This window comes from Myxocyprinus asiaticus, chromosome 25 (assembly GCF_019703515.2).
Source record: "Myxocyprinus asiaticus isolate MX2 ecotype Aquarium Trade chromosome 25, UBuf_Myxa_2, whole genome shotgun sequence".
Classification (NCBI taxonomy): Eukaryota; Metazoa; Chordata; class Actinopteri; order Cypriniformes; family Catostomidae; genus Myxocyprinus; species Myxocyprinus asiaticus.
The window spans coordinates 30,491,180-30,508,408 of record NC_059368.1 but is presented as its reverse complement, the minus strand read 5'-3'; the positions used below and the strand labels follow the sequence as shown (position 1 = coordinate 30,508,408).

At 38.7% G+C, this 17,229-nt stretch overlaps 1 protein-coding gene across 3 annotated transcripts in view; it reads left to right on the top strand.

Moving 5' to 3' along the window:
• LOC127415930 (disabled homolog 1-like) overlaps positions 1-17,229 on the top strand; it is a 296,379-nt gene that overhangs the window by 199,678 nt on the left and 79,472 nt on the right. For all 3 annotated transcript variants that reach the window (XM_051654946.1, XM_051654944.1, XM_051654945.1), the window contains exon 4: positions 5,666-5,764. In XM_051654946.1, the coding sequence (XP_051510906.1) occupies positions 5,666-5,764 (99 nt within the window). The remainder of the gene's footprint in view (positions 1-5,665; positions 5,765-17,229) is intronic.

The following is a 17,229-nucleotide window of genomic DNA, read 5'->3' as shown; positions in this document are numbered from 1 at the left end:
CAGATATGTGTAGATGTTGAGGAGGTGTAATACACGTGGAGAGAGCTATCTACGGTATTAGCATTCACTTTCCTCTCAATGGCATTTGCTCAGCAGATTCATGCAGCACAACAGGGATGATGCCATCTTTGCTTCATGGGTACTGATATCGGAATTCGTATTATTATTTTTGAGCCAATCACCTGAGCTGTAAATGTCATGTGACTAATCACTCTATATTAACTCCTTGCAGAAGACAAGGTAAAACATACAGTATGTCAATTTACATTGCTACATGAGCCCTACAAAAATTGGCAACTGGTGAAACATATAATATCATGAAATTTGTTCAATTAATATGTTGCTTGTAAAAAGATTTAATCTGTCAGAATGCATGGCTACTTTTAAATGGCCATCAACACAGAAACATGATTTTTGCCCCCATAATGGTGTAGTTACGCCATCTACTACAGAAAGGTACTGCTGAAGTTAACCAGCCAAACATCGACCCTCTGTGGTTGTATGTATGTATGTATGTATTATATATATATATATATATATATATATATATATATATATATATATATATATATATATATATGTGTGTGTGTGTGTGTGTGTGTGTATGTGTGTATGTGTGTATGTATATATTGCATATAGGCCTCTTACTTCAGTAGGTTGATAAGCCACATCCATCATATTAGGTAATGAGCCCTGTGAACACCAGGGGTCAGAGTGCTGTATGTGTGTTATAAAATGTAAATGCAAGCTATTACACTTCTGCCTCTGTGCATTGCTCTCTCCGAAAATCTGTTTTCTTTTTTTTTTTTTTTTTTTTCGTTTTTGTAAATCAACCCCCTTTTCTCACCATTCATCAGTTTCGTTTGATTATTTACTTCTCTGTGTGTTTGAGAGAGCTGGTGATTTCACCATCTGATTTGCATGTTGGTTTGATTAGAACATCCAGACTGTTATTGATCAAAGCTGTTTACCCCTCACTCACCCAGACACATAATCCATACTCATATTCCCACAGTCCTCCACTCCTTAGCAAACGACCCTGTGTTATCATTTTTAATCTCTTATTCCTCTCTCTTTCTATCTCTCCGCTTATCACACTGTTTGTAAGGGGAGTTTCAAACTAAAGTTTTGAGCAGTGTCTGTTAGGATAATCCCCTGTCTCCCTTGATAATTAGCCCATGCTAAATAAACTTACTTTTTCATTATTTACTCACCATCATGCCATTCTAAACCAGTATTACTTTCTTTCTGCTGCGTAACACAAAAGGGGAAATTCTGAAGAATTGATGTTTGTTTGTTTGTTTGTTTTTGTGCAGCTACATTTAATTTTAAAAGCATGCAAAACTTCAAGAAAGATGCAAAAACAAAAAACATAAAAGTATCTTTAAAGTAGTCCAAATCATATAAGAGCCAAATGATAGCTTTGTGTGATGAACAGACCAAAATGTAAGTCATGAAAAAAAAAAAATATATATATATATAATAATAATGATCCACCGTCAGTCCAATTTCTCCTACAGAAAAACGACATATTTTCTCTTGCCTTTGCCTTCCCCTGGCTCACTGGCTGGCAAGAAACAAAAATTATCCTCTTATATTTCATGTCAGTCTCTTCTTCACTCCAGCACCACTAATTCACACCCTCCTGCTTTGAAATGTCAGAGCTTGTGCTCTTTGCAGAGTGATCTCCCAGCCACGGCTCATTCATCAACCCACAAGCACATGTGGATGGGCATAATGGTGTGCAAACATACATCATACAACTGGCATGTGTTTTCCTCTGCATTCTTGAAATGAAGATCAAGAAACAGGCTTGTCTGATTGGTTGACAAAGGTAATCATCAAAAAGGTAGCGACCCTTAGACTACAAAAGTCTTCAAAGGCTGTTTCACCACTTTAGGCTGTGGTGCTTTTGAGGGTTGACTGTAAAAGTGGACAGTCAGCATTTCATTCTCTGGCTGAAAGCTAATTCATTGCCTTATGCTATGTTCAAGAAAAAATGGGTTCTCTCTCTTCTTCTCTGTTTGCCTTTCTCTTACACACAGAGAGATCCCTGCTAAAAATACAGCTTAAACCACCCTGGTTTAAGCTGGTATCCCATCCTGACCAGCTCAAAAGCCCTATAAAACAGACCAGTGTGGGAGACCAGTTTAGACCAGAAATCCAGCATAGGCTGGTTTAAGGTCTGTTTTCAGCAGGGACATAGTCTGCATTTACACTCTCAACCAATCCCACCCCGCCCCTGATATCTGGCACAGATCGAATATTGTTGCATGTAAACAGCAAAAACTTATATATCAGATTTTTTTTTTTGCTTCCTTTTACAATCCGATGTGGGCTACTTTCAGATGTAGCTCTAAATCCATATACAGATCTAGCTATACAATCCATCTAAACACTTGTGTCTGATTCTCCTCTTAATTCATAATATCAAAATTCATACGCAACAGATAGGCTAGGTCTGCTTAAAGAAATAGTTCACCCCAAAATAAAAATTCTTTCATTTTCTCATCCTCATGCCATCCCAGATTTGAATGTCTGTCTTCTGCAGAACACAGAGATTTTAAGAATATTTCAGCCCTGTAGGTCCATACAATGAAAGTGAATGGTGACCAAACTTTGAAGCTCTGATAAGCACATAAAGGCAGCATTAAAGTAATCCATATGACTTTAATCCATGTCTACTGAAGTAATCTAATTTATTTTGGATGAGAACAGAAAATATAACTCCTTTTTCACTGTACATCTTGCCAGTGCAGTCTTTTGGCACAATCATGATTTAAAGCTTGATTACACTTCCTTGCACCTTGAGCAGAGCACTAGATGGCACTAGGAAGTGTAATTGAGCTTGAATCATGATTTATAGTGAAAAAGGAATTATATTTTGGTCTAGTTCTCACCCAAAACCGATTGGATCGCTTCAGAAGACATGGATTTAACCACTGGATTGTTATGCTGCATTTATGCACTTTTTGGAGCTTCAAAGTTTTGGTAAGAATTCACTTGCATTGTATGGACCTACAGAGGTGAGATTCTTTTTAAAAAAAAAAAAAAAAAAAACCCCCACACACATCTAGGATGGCAAGAGAGCAAATAAATGAGTGAATTTTCCTTTTTGGGTGAACCATTCCTTTAATAATGAATATTGTTTATTTTAGTGTAGCTGGTGGGCTGCAAATAGCCACACTGGACACATTTTGGGGGTTTTCTTCTGACGCTGCAGGGGTGGACTGGCCATAGGGAGAACAGGTTTTGAATGAAAACACATTCACATACTTATTTGAAAAATGGTAAATTTAAAGAACAGAAATGAAATAAGGTACAATGAAAAACTGTCAAAAAACAAAAACCAAACGGAGCATCAGCCTACCCCTATGCTTCAGCATACATAATTTTAATACATGTTTATATCATCCACAGCATTTTATACATTCAAGTACCTGCTTACAGTATTTATGCATGTAACACATACTTCAATAAAAGCATTTTGCTTTGTTTTAACCAGGCTTTAAGGACATGTATTGCAGTTTAAATCAATAGAATTCTCATTACATATGTTCTCATATAACACGTATTACAGCTGTTCACTAAACTGGAAAACACTCTGGGCTATAAACAAACATTTGATTATCAATTTACATACCCAGTTCTCACATGTGCACAGAATGTGGTCAAACTCCACACATGCAACCCATATGCATCCTTCAAAAATGATCCATAACAAACACTCAGTTTTAACAGTCAACTCTTCTGAACACATTTAATGCAATTGAGCATTTTGTGTAAAATTTGATATTTACCCAAAGAATTCTCAACCGATGAACACCGGGAGCTCACTTGTGCAACATATGGGCCGTGTCTCGTTTGGAAGGCTGCATGCTAGGTAGGATGCGTCCTTTGAAGGCTGCAGTATACCGAGTGTCCTCCTTTAAACAAGACGGCCTTCGTAGGACAAACGGAAACGGAACGCTACATGGTTGCTATGACAGCACGCCACTCTTTAACAAGTGCAAGCGCTTTGTGTGAGAAGATAAAGTTCCTCTGGAAGGGAAGTGTCACCCTTCCACTGAGAAGTAGGCAAGAAGCAAGGTTTCCTGGTTGAGGTAGGCATTTAATTGAGCACCCTGTAGCCTACAGTTCCACACACTCCACAGTTTCACAAACAAATAGTTATTTAGATAGTCCCACTTCATTACATTATCTACATAACAACATATTCCACCATGGCCTTTCTTGTGCCAATCTCTCTCTCTTGTCTACTGGCGGTGTGGCTCTTTTATGCCGCTCTCCCCGTGCTCACTGAAATTAGAGACAGGTGTTAGACATAATTTAACTCAGGTGTAAGCGCCCTTACCGCTTTCTCTCTCTCCGGAGAGATGCTTGACCACGCCCTCACTGCCACAATGGGATACATTTTAGCAGAGTTATAATGATGTAAAGAGAAAATAAAATAGATTTTACAGGTGTACTTTTAGTCTAATACTTTATTTTAATTATATATTAATATAATTATACATATTATATACTCTGCACCCATCTACTGAGGTACTTCAACTTGGGAATTAACATTCCTTGCATTTGAACATCATATTTATGTGCAAATTGGCATCATTTTTTAGACATTTCCATTGAAGCAAAGAATTGTGGGTTGTGAGTGCCCACGAAGGATACACCTCATGCATCCTCCGAATTCCCGTGAAAGAAGGTCGCATTCGAAGGCTGCATTCGAAGTGTCCTACTCGCTTTTCTGAAACGAGACAGTCTCGAAGACGTATGCGGCCGACAAATGCGGCCGACAAATGCGGCCGACAAATGCGACCTCCGCAGGACGCATCCTTCCAAATGAGGCACAGCCACGCTCTCTCGTTCTAACCAGTACGAGTGTGTGCCGGAAAGTGGGCGTTGCCAAACTCCGATGTCACTCTGGCCTTAAAGGGACCGCGTCCAATTTATGACGAGTTAAATTACATGAAATTTCTCCACTTGGCTACATAAGAAATGTTGAAATCCCTCACAGTTCGGTTTGCTTTTGTGATGTTTTTTTGCTTAAAAACTTTATAAATAAAGCGACATTACCTTAAGTAATGTTTTGAAATAGGAATAGTGCACATACTATTTGACAGCCTTGCTTTGATATTATACATGGCACATCATGGCCGAGAGCATCTTTTCCAAGGAGGTCTATAATATCCAGAGAAAGCTGTATGTTAGCCACAGGAAAATTACATCATAGCAGTACTGATTAGCTGATGGAACCACAAGAACATGCACATTTCCAAGCCATTCACTATTGACCTAACTCCTTTGGTCCTCACAGGGTATCAATGTAAACAGAGTTGGTTATGTGTTAAGTGAATTTAAACAGGTAAAAAAACAAACACCTGTTGAAATAGTGGATCTGTGCATTAGCCCTTGAAGTGTAAATGCTGCCACAAACGCAAACCTCCTCAAAGTTACAGTCCCTCCAAACTAGCGCATACCAGATCCTCCCAACCCGAAGCATTGAAAGACAGATAGAAAATTAATCAATTTCTTTACAAAATAGCTAATACTCCCCAAGGCCTGCAGCAAGTAGCAAAATCTGCCTTTCCCTCTTCGATTTCTGTTTTATTTTTCCTGTTTTCCTTCTTTTCTCATGTTTTGGGTTTTATCTCCTTCTCTGCAGGGAATCGCAGCCTCTGCGCGGTCTAAAGGAGAACACAAACAGAAAGTTTTTCTCACCGTGTCCTTTGGAGGGATCAAGATCTTCGATGAGAAGTCGGGGGTGAGTCAGGGAATGCAGAGTGGTTTGAGATCAGGGAGGCATGGGGAATTGTGTCTTGTCACTACCTATGATCCTTTGAAGCATGTGTCTGAACCACAAATACAAGTCCTCCTGGTTTCTGTTTGTTTCAACTTGAAGACATTTGTTTTGCTATTTTGTAATGTTCATTACTTTGGAGAAATTTTGTTGCTTCTTGTTGATGTCATTCCCCCCCCCCCATCAATAGTAGAACAAAAGCTAAATTCATCATCAACAGAAACCTCAGTAGAACACAAAAGCTATAGCCTGCTGAAAACACTTCAAAACATTGTTTTCTTAATTTGTAATTTTGTCTTGTTTTCCATTAAGATCCATAACACTCTTTTCCAATTATCTGTTGTCCAATGTCTGTGTTCCTTTGCCCCCTCTAACCTTTTCTTTTTGTTTTTCTGTTTCAAAAGTGTCTTTTTCTTTGCAATTCTTCCCATAAGGCCTGCACCCCTGAGTCTTATCTTTACTGTTGTACATGAAACTGGTGTTGAGCGGGTAGAATTCAATGAAGCTGTCAGCTGAGGACATGTGAGGTATCTATTTCTCAAACTAGAGACTCTGATGTACTTATCCTCTTGTTTAGTTGTACATCTGGCCTTCCACATCTCTTTCTGTCCTTGTTAGAGCCAGTTGTCCTTTGTCTTTGAAGACTGTAGTGTACACCTTTGTATGCAATCTTCATACAAAACAATGATTGACTGACGAGTTTCTAGAGAAAGCTGTTTCTTTTTTGCCATTTTTGACCTAATATTGACCTTAAGACATGCCAGTTTATTGCATACTGTGGCAACTCAAAAACATACACAAAGACAATGTTAAGCTTCATTTAACAAACCAAATAGCTTTCAACTGTGTTTGATATAATAGCTAGTGATTTTCTAGTACCAAATTAGCAATTTAGTGTGATTACTCAAGGATAAGGTGTTGGAGTGATGACTGCTGGAAATGGGGCCTGTCTAGATTTGATCAAAAATGACTTTTTTTTTTTTCAAATAGTGATGGTGCTGTTTTTTACATCAGTAATGTTCTGACTATACTTTGTGATCAGTTGAATGCCACTTTGGTGAGTTAAAGTACCAATGTCCTTCCGAAAAAGTAAAATCAGTGATCAACAAAATCAAAAACAGCAAAAAATTATTCCAAACTTTTGGCTGCCAGTGTATATCTAAACATTCTTAAAAGGAAGAAGCTTCCTTAGAAGCTTATGCTTCTAAGGAAGCATAAGCCTCATTAAATTTAGTTAGATTTCTCTGAAAACAATATATTTAATGCAATTTTTCCAATGGAATTTATCTTGTTTTAGGAATGCTTAGATATTTTTACTGTAAAACAAGACAAAAATACTAAGTTAAGAAAATAATATCATTTATTTATTTATAAATAATTTTCTTAATTATTATTTTTGTCTTGTTTTCCAGTAAAAATATCTAAACATTCCTAAAACAAGATATTTACTTGACAAGCAAAATGGCATAAGATATTTTGTCTTGTTTTCAGAGAAATCTAACTAAATTTAGTGAGGTTTATTCTTAAAACTGGGGATGTGCGGAACGACTAATTTCACTGACGTTTAAACGAAAATTTTGGAGTCGATTAGACAGCTAGTCTAAAAAAAAAACCAACCTTCAGAAAACAGTAAAAAAAAAAAAAAAAAAACGTGTTTATGCGACCCATTTAAAATACTTAATAAATTCCAAATCTGAGGCTAAATTCAGCTGAAAAGGGGCATTTATCTGCGATGTGCTCACCTTGCATTATGATCTTTGTACAATAAAAATAGAACATGACTATAAGAAAAAATAGACCTGTGATGTAGCCTGCAATAAACCTAATATATTTTAAACATGACGTGCAATCAGAATAAAAGATAGTTTAACCCATTAAGCAGTTGGCACCTCATTGAAAATAGCCTTCTTAATCAGCAGATAAAAAAAAAAAAATTGCCTAAAACTGTCATTTTCTAGGCTACTTACTCAAAAGCATATATTTTTTGATGACCAAAATTAACACGTCGACATGGTCTGGTGAAAGTCGGGACTTGACTCACCTAAGGCTGCTATCCTGTGCTTGAAAAAGCCTGCACAGTGGATAAATAACATACAAGCACACACAGATTTAAAGAGGACTCAAATGTGAAAACATACGACTTTCAAGCCAACGTTTCGGAAATCTGCTTCATGCACCACCACCGAAGTGATTTCATAGCTACTTTGCTAAGTTTTCTTGTCTCGTGAGAGGACATTTTCCTGCGTGCGCCGCGAGTTAGAGAGGGAAGAAGCACGCGCAGCCTGAGGTGAAATGAAACTTTGTATCTGCTCCAGATATCCTCTTTTTTAAATAATATTTTATTATTAATTATATTTAAAATGTGTAACATTAATATGACAGTAATTTGCAGCCTCTGTAAAAATATAAAGCCAAACGTAAATGTGTAAAAATGTTGAACAATTTAATGGGGAAAAATATTAACCGACTAGTAATTCCAGTGTTGATTAGCAGCAACAGAACCGTTTAGTCGACTTGTCGACTAGTCTTGCACATCCCTACTTAAAACAAGAAATATATATATATATATATATATATATATATATATATATATATATATATATATATATATATATATATATACCAAGGGGTTAGAAAAATAAACTTATTTTAAATGGAAAACAAGTTTATTTTTCTAACCCCATTGGCAGATTTGTTTGTCTTATTTTAAGTATAAAGTTGAATAAATTTTGTCAGATTTCTCTGAAAACAATACTTAATATCTTGTCATTTTGCTGGTAAAGTAAATATATCTTGTTTTAAGAATATTTTGATATTTTTACTAAAAAGCAAGAAAAAAAAATACTAATTAAGAAAATTATAATTTTTTCAGTGTTCGAAGTGACGAGCCTCACAAACTTTGAGAAATCAAGACTAGTTCCTACTCAAAAGTGCTTATCGGTACCTTGTAAACATGACAATGTCCAGGCAGACTGACAAAACCTGTGTACCCTAACTCATACAGTAGTGGTTACATAAAGCCAACCAATCAGATTAAAGCTTGTCAGTTCGAGAAAGTGCTTGCCATTTTTGTGTGCAATATGCATCAAACGGTCATTCTTCGAGAGATATAAGCCCATGTTAATGATGTGTTTTAAAGAGAGGAGAGAACTCCAGGGAAATCAGAGTAGTTTAACTGAACAGACTTCTTAGAATAGAACAATCGTAGCTTTACAAGACACATCTGCAGGACCTTTCTCTATCTCATTGGAGAGTAAATGGCAATAACAGTCAGTGAATCTTTCACACCTGAGGATGGAATAATGGGGGAATAATTTGCCATTTTTATGAAGTATCACGCCGCATTACATGCATCTAAGCACAGTTCCACAGAAGGGAAGATTTTAGGAGAACCTCACTTTGACTTTAAGTTCTTTAGGTTGGTAATAGCTAGTTTTAACATTTTCTTTAAATGGACAATGAAAATCCTGCAGAGCATTGTTGGCTTTATCGTCAATAGTCCTACAAACACCTTAATTTACAACTTTCACAGAGGTGCAAATAAGATTAAATCAGATTTAATTATTTGTTTTTGAGGATGTTATCATGTGTTTCTGTTTGTTTTTGCTTAACATGCTTATTAAAGGTGGAATTTCCACTTAAATAAGTTCTTCACCTACAGGATCGAATTGCATTTTTGAAAGTGTTGAAAGCTTCACCATGTAACTTTTGGCCCTCTAGCGGTTGAAGCATAAAACTGCAAGTTACTTGTGGTGGAACACTTTGTCAGTGGCAGATGAATCTCATGGTTGAGCGAGAACTCTTGAGTTTACCTGCAGAGCGAAGTCATGACGAGCTGTTTTCATGTTGATATTATGTTATTTGCTTAAACATTTATAACCAATATATTACTTACTTTGAGGAAGATAGCCAACACTCTTAATTATATTTTAATATGATTATTAAAGTGGTTTATCCACTTCACGATACACTTTAATGTTTGTATTGTATTACACATCAATTTAAGAGGTGAAACTTGTAAAATGGCTGATAGGAGTTCAACTGAAGACATTGTATTTTTACAATCTACTGCCTCAGTGGAGAATGCAAGTGAATCGTAATATTACAATAGTAGGTCTATGCACTGCAAACAATAACACTGTAACATAAAAAGCAAAACAAGGACTTAATAATTATGAAATACTTTATTGAACAAAAATAATTTGCAGAAATATGCAATATTGCAATTACGTTTAAAAAATGTTTAATAGTTTATTTTGAAGTAAAGTTATAACAGAGAGTTGGTTACACGCTAAACAAATTAATATATAGTATATTACTGTGCTATGAAATCGATACATTATATACAACTTAAGATGATCATATATTCATGGAGATCTGTTTAAAGGAAAAAAAGGGAAAGTGTCTGTAGTACACTGATTTATTGCTCCAAACATACTTTATTGGCTTACACTTGCTTGCAATATTTTGACCATTAGGCAAAAATAAATAATTAATATTTTATTATATTTTTATATTATTTATTATAATAATCTTTCAACTTGTGCATTTCTGTGACTGAGAAATGAGGAAAAAAAAAAAAAAAACTAAGAAAACAGTGGCACACTCATACTTAGTGACACACACTTTGGGACTATCAAAACTGCAGCAATGTTATAAAATACTCAGAAATCATGAATATTAGTAAACTTTAAAAAAACTAAACTTATAAACACATCGTGATCAGTACACATTTGATTCATTAAATAATAACAACCCTACCAGAAAACATACCCACACATTACAGCAGGCAAACAACTTCACCAAACAGTTAAAAATCCACACCCTGCCCGAAGGGAGGGAGGGTAGTGAGTGGAAATACGTCACATGGTCTCACCGAGCTGAGTCGGCAGTGCCACATGTGGAGAAGCCCCCGTGGTAGGTCGTACCCAGAGGGGACGAAGCTCTACAAACACGGCGACCGGTGGCAGAGGGGACTCTGACCAAGGAAGACACGGGTTTGCCAGCAGGGAAACCGTCTCGTGGAAGATACATCACACGGGGTTACTGACAGGCAACCAGCGCATGTGGAGCACCTACCCCAGTACAGGGCCTACTAGCACACATACTGGGCGGGGGGGCCGCCCCTGTAGCGCCATACCTGCCATAAAGGAACGGTGGCCAGCGGTCATGATAACAACGGTCGTGAACACCGGATATGTGACCCAGGGAATAAGGAAACTGCTCTTTTGTTGAAATTTTGGGTACAGCAGCCTCTTGGGCATGAGGGGGCGGGCTGCGGTGGAGCCGGTCTTGTTGCTGCAGGGGGACACCCATGGCGAAGAGGGCAGAAGTGGCCTGTCCAGCGGCACCGTAGGCCTTAGCCGCGAGAGACGACTTAAGTCTACAGGCCCTGGACAGGAGTCTTCGGCAGTTCCACCAGGTGGCGGTGCTCTGCAGGCACAGGTGCACCACAACCGCCTTATCCGCCTATGGATTTGCCGAGTACCCCCTGGCAGCCCCACCATCGAGGGTAGTGAGAGCGGGGGAGCTGAAAGATCGGGTCCGGGCAGTGAAAGGTGCCTACCATGACCTCGTCAGCTCATCATGCACTTCCGGGAAGAAAAGGACTGGGGCGGGGCGTGGCCGTAAGCGGTGCTCTGGGTCCAGGAACCAATCATCAAGATGCGAGGGTTCAGGGGAGAGTGGAGGATTCCACTCCAGCCCGACGCTCGCAGCCACCCGGGCAAGCATGGCCATCAGTTCCACATAGGCCTGCGACTGGGCAACCATACCCGAAGGTGGGAGCCCAGCCGAGTCCTCAGCGTCAGACTGAACAAGCCCGCTCTCTGATGCTGTGATCGACAGCTCATCCTCTTCGCAAGCCCCGAATGAGAATGCAAACTCGCCCTGAGACGAGCCGGCGGTCTCATCCCAGAACTCGACCGGGGCTAACGAGTGTGCTGGGGAATGGAAGTTCCGTGGGGGGTTTCCCGGTGGAGCTGCTCCCATTGAGGTCCCCAAATTGCCCCCAGCGCTAACCGACGCGGCCTCATACCCGTAGGCAGAAGGACCAAAGGACTCCACCGGTGCAGAGGCGTAGAAGCCGCTGAAATGCGCCGTAAATCCAGTAGTTTGTAGGTGAATGGATCAGCGGAGGAATTCAGCTCAGTGAAATACAACCGCTCGGCTCCGAAAAGAAAATCTGAATGAGTGGTTGCAAGCCAGCTTCTTTTATACCCGTATGTCCGGGCATGCAAATTCCACTCGCCAATTCCCATTGGCCGTTTCTCAAAGATCAGAGGTGGTTGGGGCTCCCAAGAGTGACCCCTAGTGTCACTACATCAACACAACGTTGAGTGAGTGACAGATAGGGAACCTGTTTTATTCCGTATAATCAATTTTATTCTACATAATTGTCATAATTCATGCTGGCCACCTTACAGAGATCACATGTAATTACTAGTGCACATTTAAAGGGACAGTTCACTCAAAAATGAAAATTATGTCATCATTTACTCACCCTCATGTTGTCCCAAACTTGTTTGATTTACTTTCATCCATGGAAAGCAAAATGAGATGTTAGGCAGAATGTTAGCCTCAGTCACCATTCACTTCCATTGTATGGCACAAAGATGCAATAAAACTGAATAGTGACTGAGGCGTTAAACATTAAACATCTCTTTTTGTTTTTCATGGATGAAAGTAAGTCATACGGGTTTGGAATAACATGAGTAAACTAGATAGTAAAGTTTGAAGACAAACTTTATGTTGGCTTGACAAAGCCTTGTGTGAAAGTTTAAAATAGTTGGAAGAGTTGGAAGTTTGAAGGTCTTACAGTCAGACAGACAGAAGGAACATCATACAGAGAGACAGCCAGCTGCAAGAAGTCCTGTGCAACCCTACATCTTGCTTGTTTTTATGAATGGCAAATTGGTTGCTAAGGTAACCCCATTTGGTTGCTAGGCAGTTACCAAGGTGATACTCAAAAGGCTCCTTGCCATCCTGAGTGAAATAAGTCAACCCGGAAGTCTCAACGATGTTCTGGTGCAGAGATACAGGTATGTGATTTGTTACTTGGTTGCTAGGGTAACCACATCTGGTTGCTAGGCAGTTACCAAGGTGATACTCAAAAGGCTCCTTGCTACCCTGAGTCAAATGAACAAAACCAGAAGTCTCTACAATGTTCTGGTGCAGAGATATGTGATTTGTTACTTGGTTGCTAGGGTAACCCCATCTGGTTCCTAAGCAGTTACCAGGGTGATACTTATCAAGGCTCCTTTCCATCCTGAGTGAAATAAGTCAACCTGGAAGTCTCTACAATGTTCTGGTGCAGAGATATTTGATATGTTACTTGGTTGCTAGAGTAACCCCATCTGGTTGCTAGGCAGTTGCCAATGTGATACCAAGAAGGCTGCTTGCTGTTCTGAGTCATACAAGCCAATACAAGCCAACAATGAAGTCTCTACGACATTCTGATCCTGAGATACCTATATAAGCGATTTTAAATGGAAGTCAGTGGGGTTTGGTTGCTAGTATAACCCCATATGGTTGCTAGGCAGTTACCAAGGTGATACTTATCAAGCCTCCTTTCCATCCTGAGTGAAATAAGTCATCCCGGAAGTCCCTACGATTTTCTGGTGCAGAGATATGTAATTTGTTACTTGGTTGCTAGGGTAACCCCATCTGGTTGCTAGGCAGTTACCAAGGTGATACTTATCAAGCCTCCTTTCCATCCTGTGTGAAATAAGTCAACCCGAACTCTCTACGATGTTCTGTTGCAGAGATATGTGATTTGTTACATGGTTGCTAGGGTAACCCCATCTGTTTGCTAAGTACCAGGGTGATACTTATCAAGGCTCCTTGCCATCCTGAGTGAAATAAGTCAACCCGGAAGTCTCTCTGATGTTCTGGTGCAGAGATATGTGATTTGTTACATAGTTGCTAGGGTAAGCCCATGTGGTTGCTAGGCAGTTGCCAGTGTGATACCAAGAAGGCTGCTTGCTGTTCTGAGTCATACAAGCAAACAATTAAGTCTTTATGACATTCTGATCCTGAGACACCCATATAAGCACTCATATAATGCTCTAAATGGTTGCTAGGGCGTGGCTACGTAGTTTCCATGATGATACTTGAAGACTGATTGCTCACCCAATTCAAACAAGCCAACTCTCTTGTCTGTAGGACATTCTGATCTGAATATATCACACGCAGCCTTTTTGAATGGAAGTCAAAGGGGTTTGGATGCTAGGGTGCTCTAAATGGTTGCTAGTGCATGGCTAAGTAGTTTCCATGATGATACTTGAAGACTGATTGCTCACCCAATTCAAACAAGCCAACTCTCATGTCTGTAGGACATTCTGATCTGAAGATATCCATCTAAGCCATTTTGAATGGCAGTCAATGGATTGTGGTTGCTAGGGTGCACTAAATGGTTGCTAGGTTGTATGCAGTTGCTAGGGTGTTAAAGTGATGGAGTGAAAGAAAGAATACAAAGAGTGGAGTGATGGAAAGATAGAAAAGAGAGTGATAGATAGAAAGTATGAGTGGTAGAGTGATAGTAAGTAGATTGAATCCTCTAAAGGAGTTATTACAGGGAAAAGTTTTCACACCTTGAATGGGAGTCAATTTAAAATCAGTCCTGTTCGGAAGTCTGATACGGGAATACCAGAAGTCCGATCAGTTAGAAAAGAGAAAGCAACCCGAGTCAGACCAGTCTGATAGTCTGTGGTGAGTTTGGTGTTTTTAGCTTGAAAGCTCTATGAGGAGATACTGTTTAAATTTTGGCTCAGAAGAAGAAGAAGAAGAAGAAGAAGAAGAAGAAGAAGAAGAAGCTTAAATAGTAGATCAGTATGTTGGCTTTGTCAAACCAACATAATGATGATAGGATTTTCATTTTTGGGAGAAACATTTCTTTATCTAAGATTCTGTATCACTTTCATAGAAACTCAAAATGTAGATATTTGCAGTGCCGTTGCATTTGTGTAATTTCTTTGTGTTAAAAATTAGTTACAAATAGTATGAAAAAGTCTCATACTTCTCAGTCATATATACCTGATCTAATTAATCAGTGCAGAGAAAAAATCAACTTAAATAAATGGATCTAAATAAACATATGAGACAGAGATTTGCAATAGATGTGAATAGATGGTGGTGGTATTTTTAGGGAGCAGCCAGGGTGGATCAGGTAGCACTGATGGATCGTTGTTCAGGGTTCATGACTGAACCAATGAGGGCCAGAGATAATTTAGGGGTTGTTGTGTGAGCACCGCATGCTCTGCTGTCATGGCGCCAGAAGGTGACCCCACATGACAAGGTTTTAATCTGTAACTGATGTGTCTGATCTATTAACACATGACCTTTTGTACACATTTGTGTGTGTTTTACTGTTCGTCTATTACATTACATTTGTGTCACTATATCCAACATTGTTCTGCTGTTGCATTTGCATTGAAACTAATACAGCAGTGATGTTTTAATCAGATGTTTGCATTTAGTTAATCAAAGATACTTATTCAGTGAGCAACTCCTTGACCTATGAGAGCACACAACTCTAAATAGAATGAGCAGAGTCAAAAATGTACTTTCTGACACACCTGCAAATGCATGGGAGAATTGTGAAAATGCACCTTAAATATTTATTATGTCCCTATGACAATTATTAGCTGTTTCTTCCTTGCAGATTTGTGACAAAAGTTATCATGTCACACAGAGTTTCATATAATAGATGAGTCTGTCTCCTTTTCTCTGTGAAACTTCAATTGCCTGCACAAAAACGTGAGGACACATTGTGATTTGGTTCCTAACATATTCAGTTTGTGTCCTTAGTGCAAGGAATATTTCACATTTAGTTCTAAATAAAACAGAAACTTAAGGCATCCTAGATAAACATATTCTGGTAATGTTTTGAGGAAAACATTGAGCTGTTATTTGAATTGCTTATGCTTCTTACATCAGCAAGGTTCAGTATATCCCTCTCTACGCTGTGTATTATGTTGCAGTTCACAATAAAGTTACCATAACAGTGTAACTCTTTTGTATTTGATTTGCAAAACCAGTGCTAGTCTTTTCATGAGGATCATGAATTTATCTTTTAGCTTATCGTCACTGTACTTCAATCAAATGTTGCTTTGGAATCTTGCTTTCATCATATGCTCAATATAGTTTGAAAGTGTTCCAATGGGCTTAATTTGCTGCACTACAGAAGCTGAAGACTGCCCCAAGCACAGATGCTGTTAAGGAGAATGTTGCTATATAAACAGAGAAAAACTTAAAGAAGTTAGAGACAAAAGATGAGTGATTCTGAAAGAGAGAGAAAGATGGAGATAGAACTAAGTAGAGAAGGCACTGTGCAGCCTCTTTAACATTCAGCAGCTTTATTCACTGTCCCTGTCCGCCCTGTTTGTGTGGTTGTTCCAACCATGTCTTCCTGTCCTCCAGTCTCCTCCCTACTTGTTTTCTTCCCTGGCATTGGCCCTCCACTTCTGGCCTCCCTCTGATGAAAAGAAGCTGCTTCCTGATTTCATTACCGTGGTGTGTGGTACTATGACTCAGCTAATCGTATTGTTGCCCTGCTGTTTGAAGGCCGGCCAAGACCAGCCATTCGCATTATTAATTCTCCCACTAAAACAGGTAGGACCCCAAACCTACTGCCACCTCCAATTTAAACCATTTCGGTTTGACTGAAGGCTAAGTGTGAATTCTGGGGGGTTGACCTCCCTAATTAAAGCTTAAACCCCAACAAAAGGAGATTGAGGCAAACTGCTGCAGGGACATACAAAGTACATGCTCTAAACTGGTATAATTCAGTTACATGAGGAACATTTCAATAGAATTACCAATATTTTTAGTAACCAAAAAAAAAAAAAAAAAAAAAAGAATTTTGCCTGAGGTAGTTTGAGGTACGCATTTTTACCTGCTGCAAAAACAAACAAACAAACAAACAAACAAACAAACAAATAAATCTCAATAAAAAAAGAAGAAAAAAAAAAGATATTTGCAAACAAAATTCCAGTTTGCCTGAAGAATTAGCTAATAACATCAATGGTAAGCTGCTTCTGTACTTTCCATTATGACCAATAATGTACAGTGCGGTATATCCCATATAAAATAAACTTGTGAAAACTTTACATAAACAAACACATGGGTACATGTGTACAACACAAGGGAAACATAACTTGGTTTGTGAGATAAACTACTATTTTATTTCAAACAGAAAATGCCATACAGAAAGTGCTTAAAAATAGCTAAAAGCCCCCTAATTGTAATTGTGCAATTCAAACACTGGGTGACTAAACAACACAAGTGTTTTCACACCCAAACTATTCGCAGTGCTGTCTAATGCTGAAATTCCATTATTATCTGACAAATCTGCAGATTAAATTGTTGATTCATTTCAAATATTTGTTTGAAATTAAATATATTAATAAATCTACCTAGCCTCAGACACA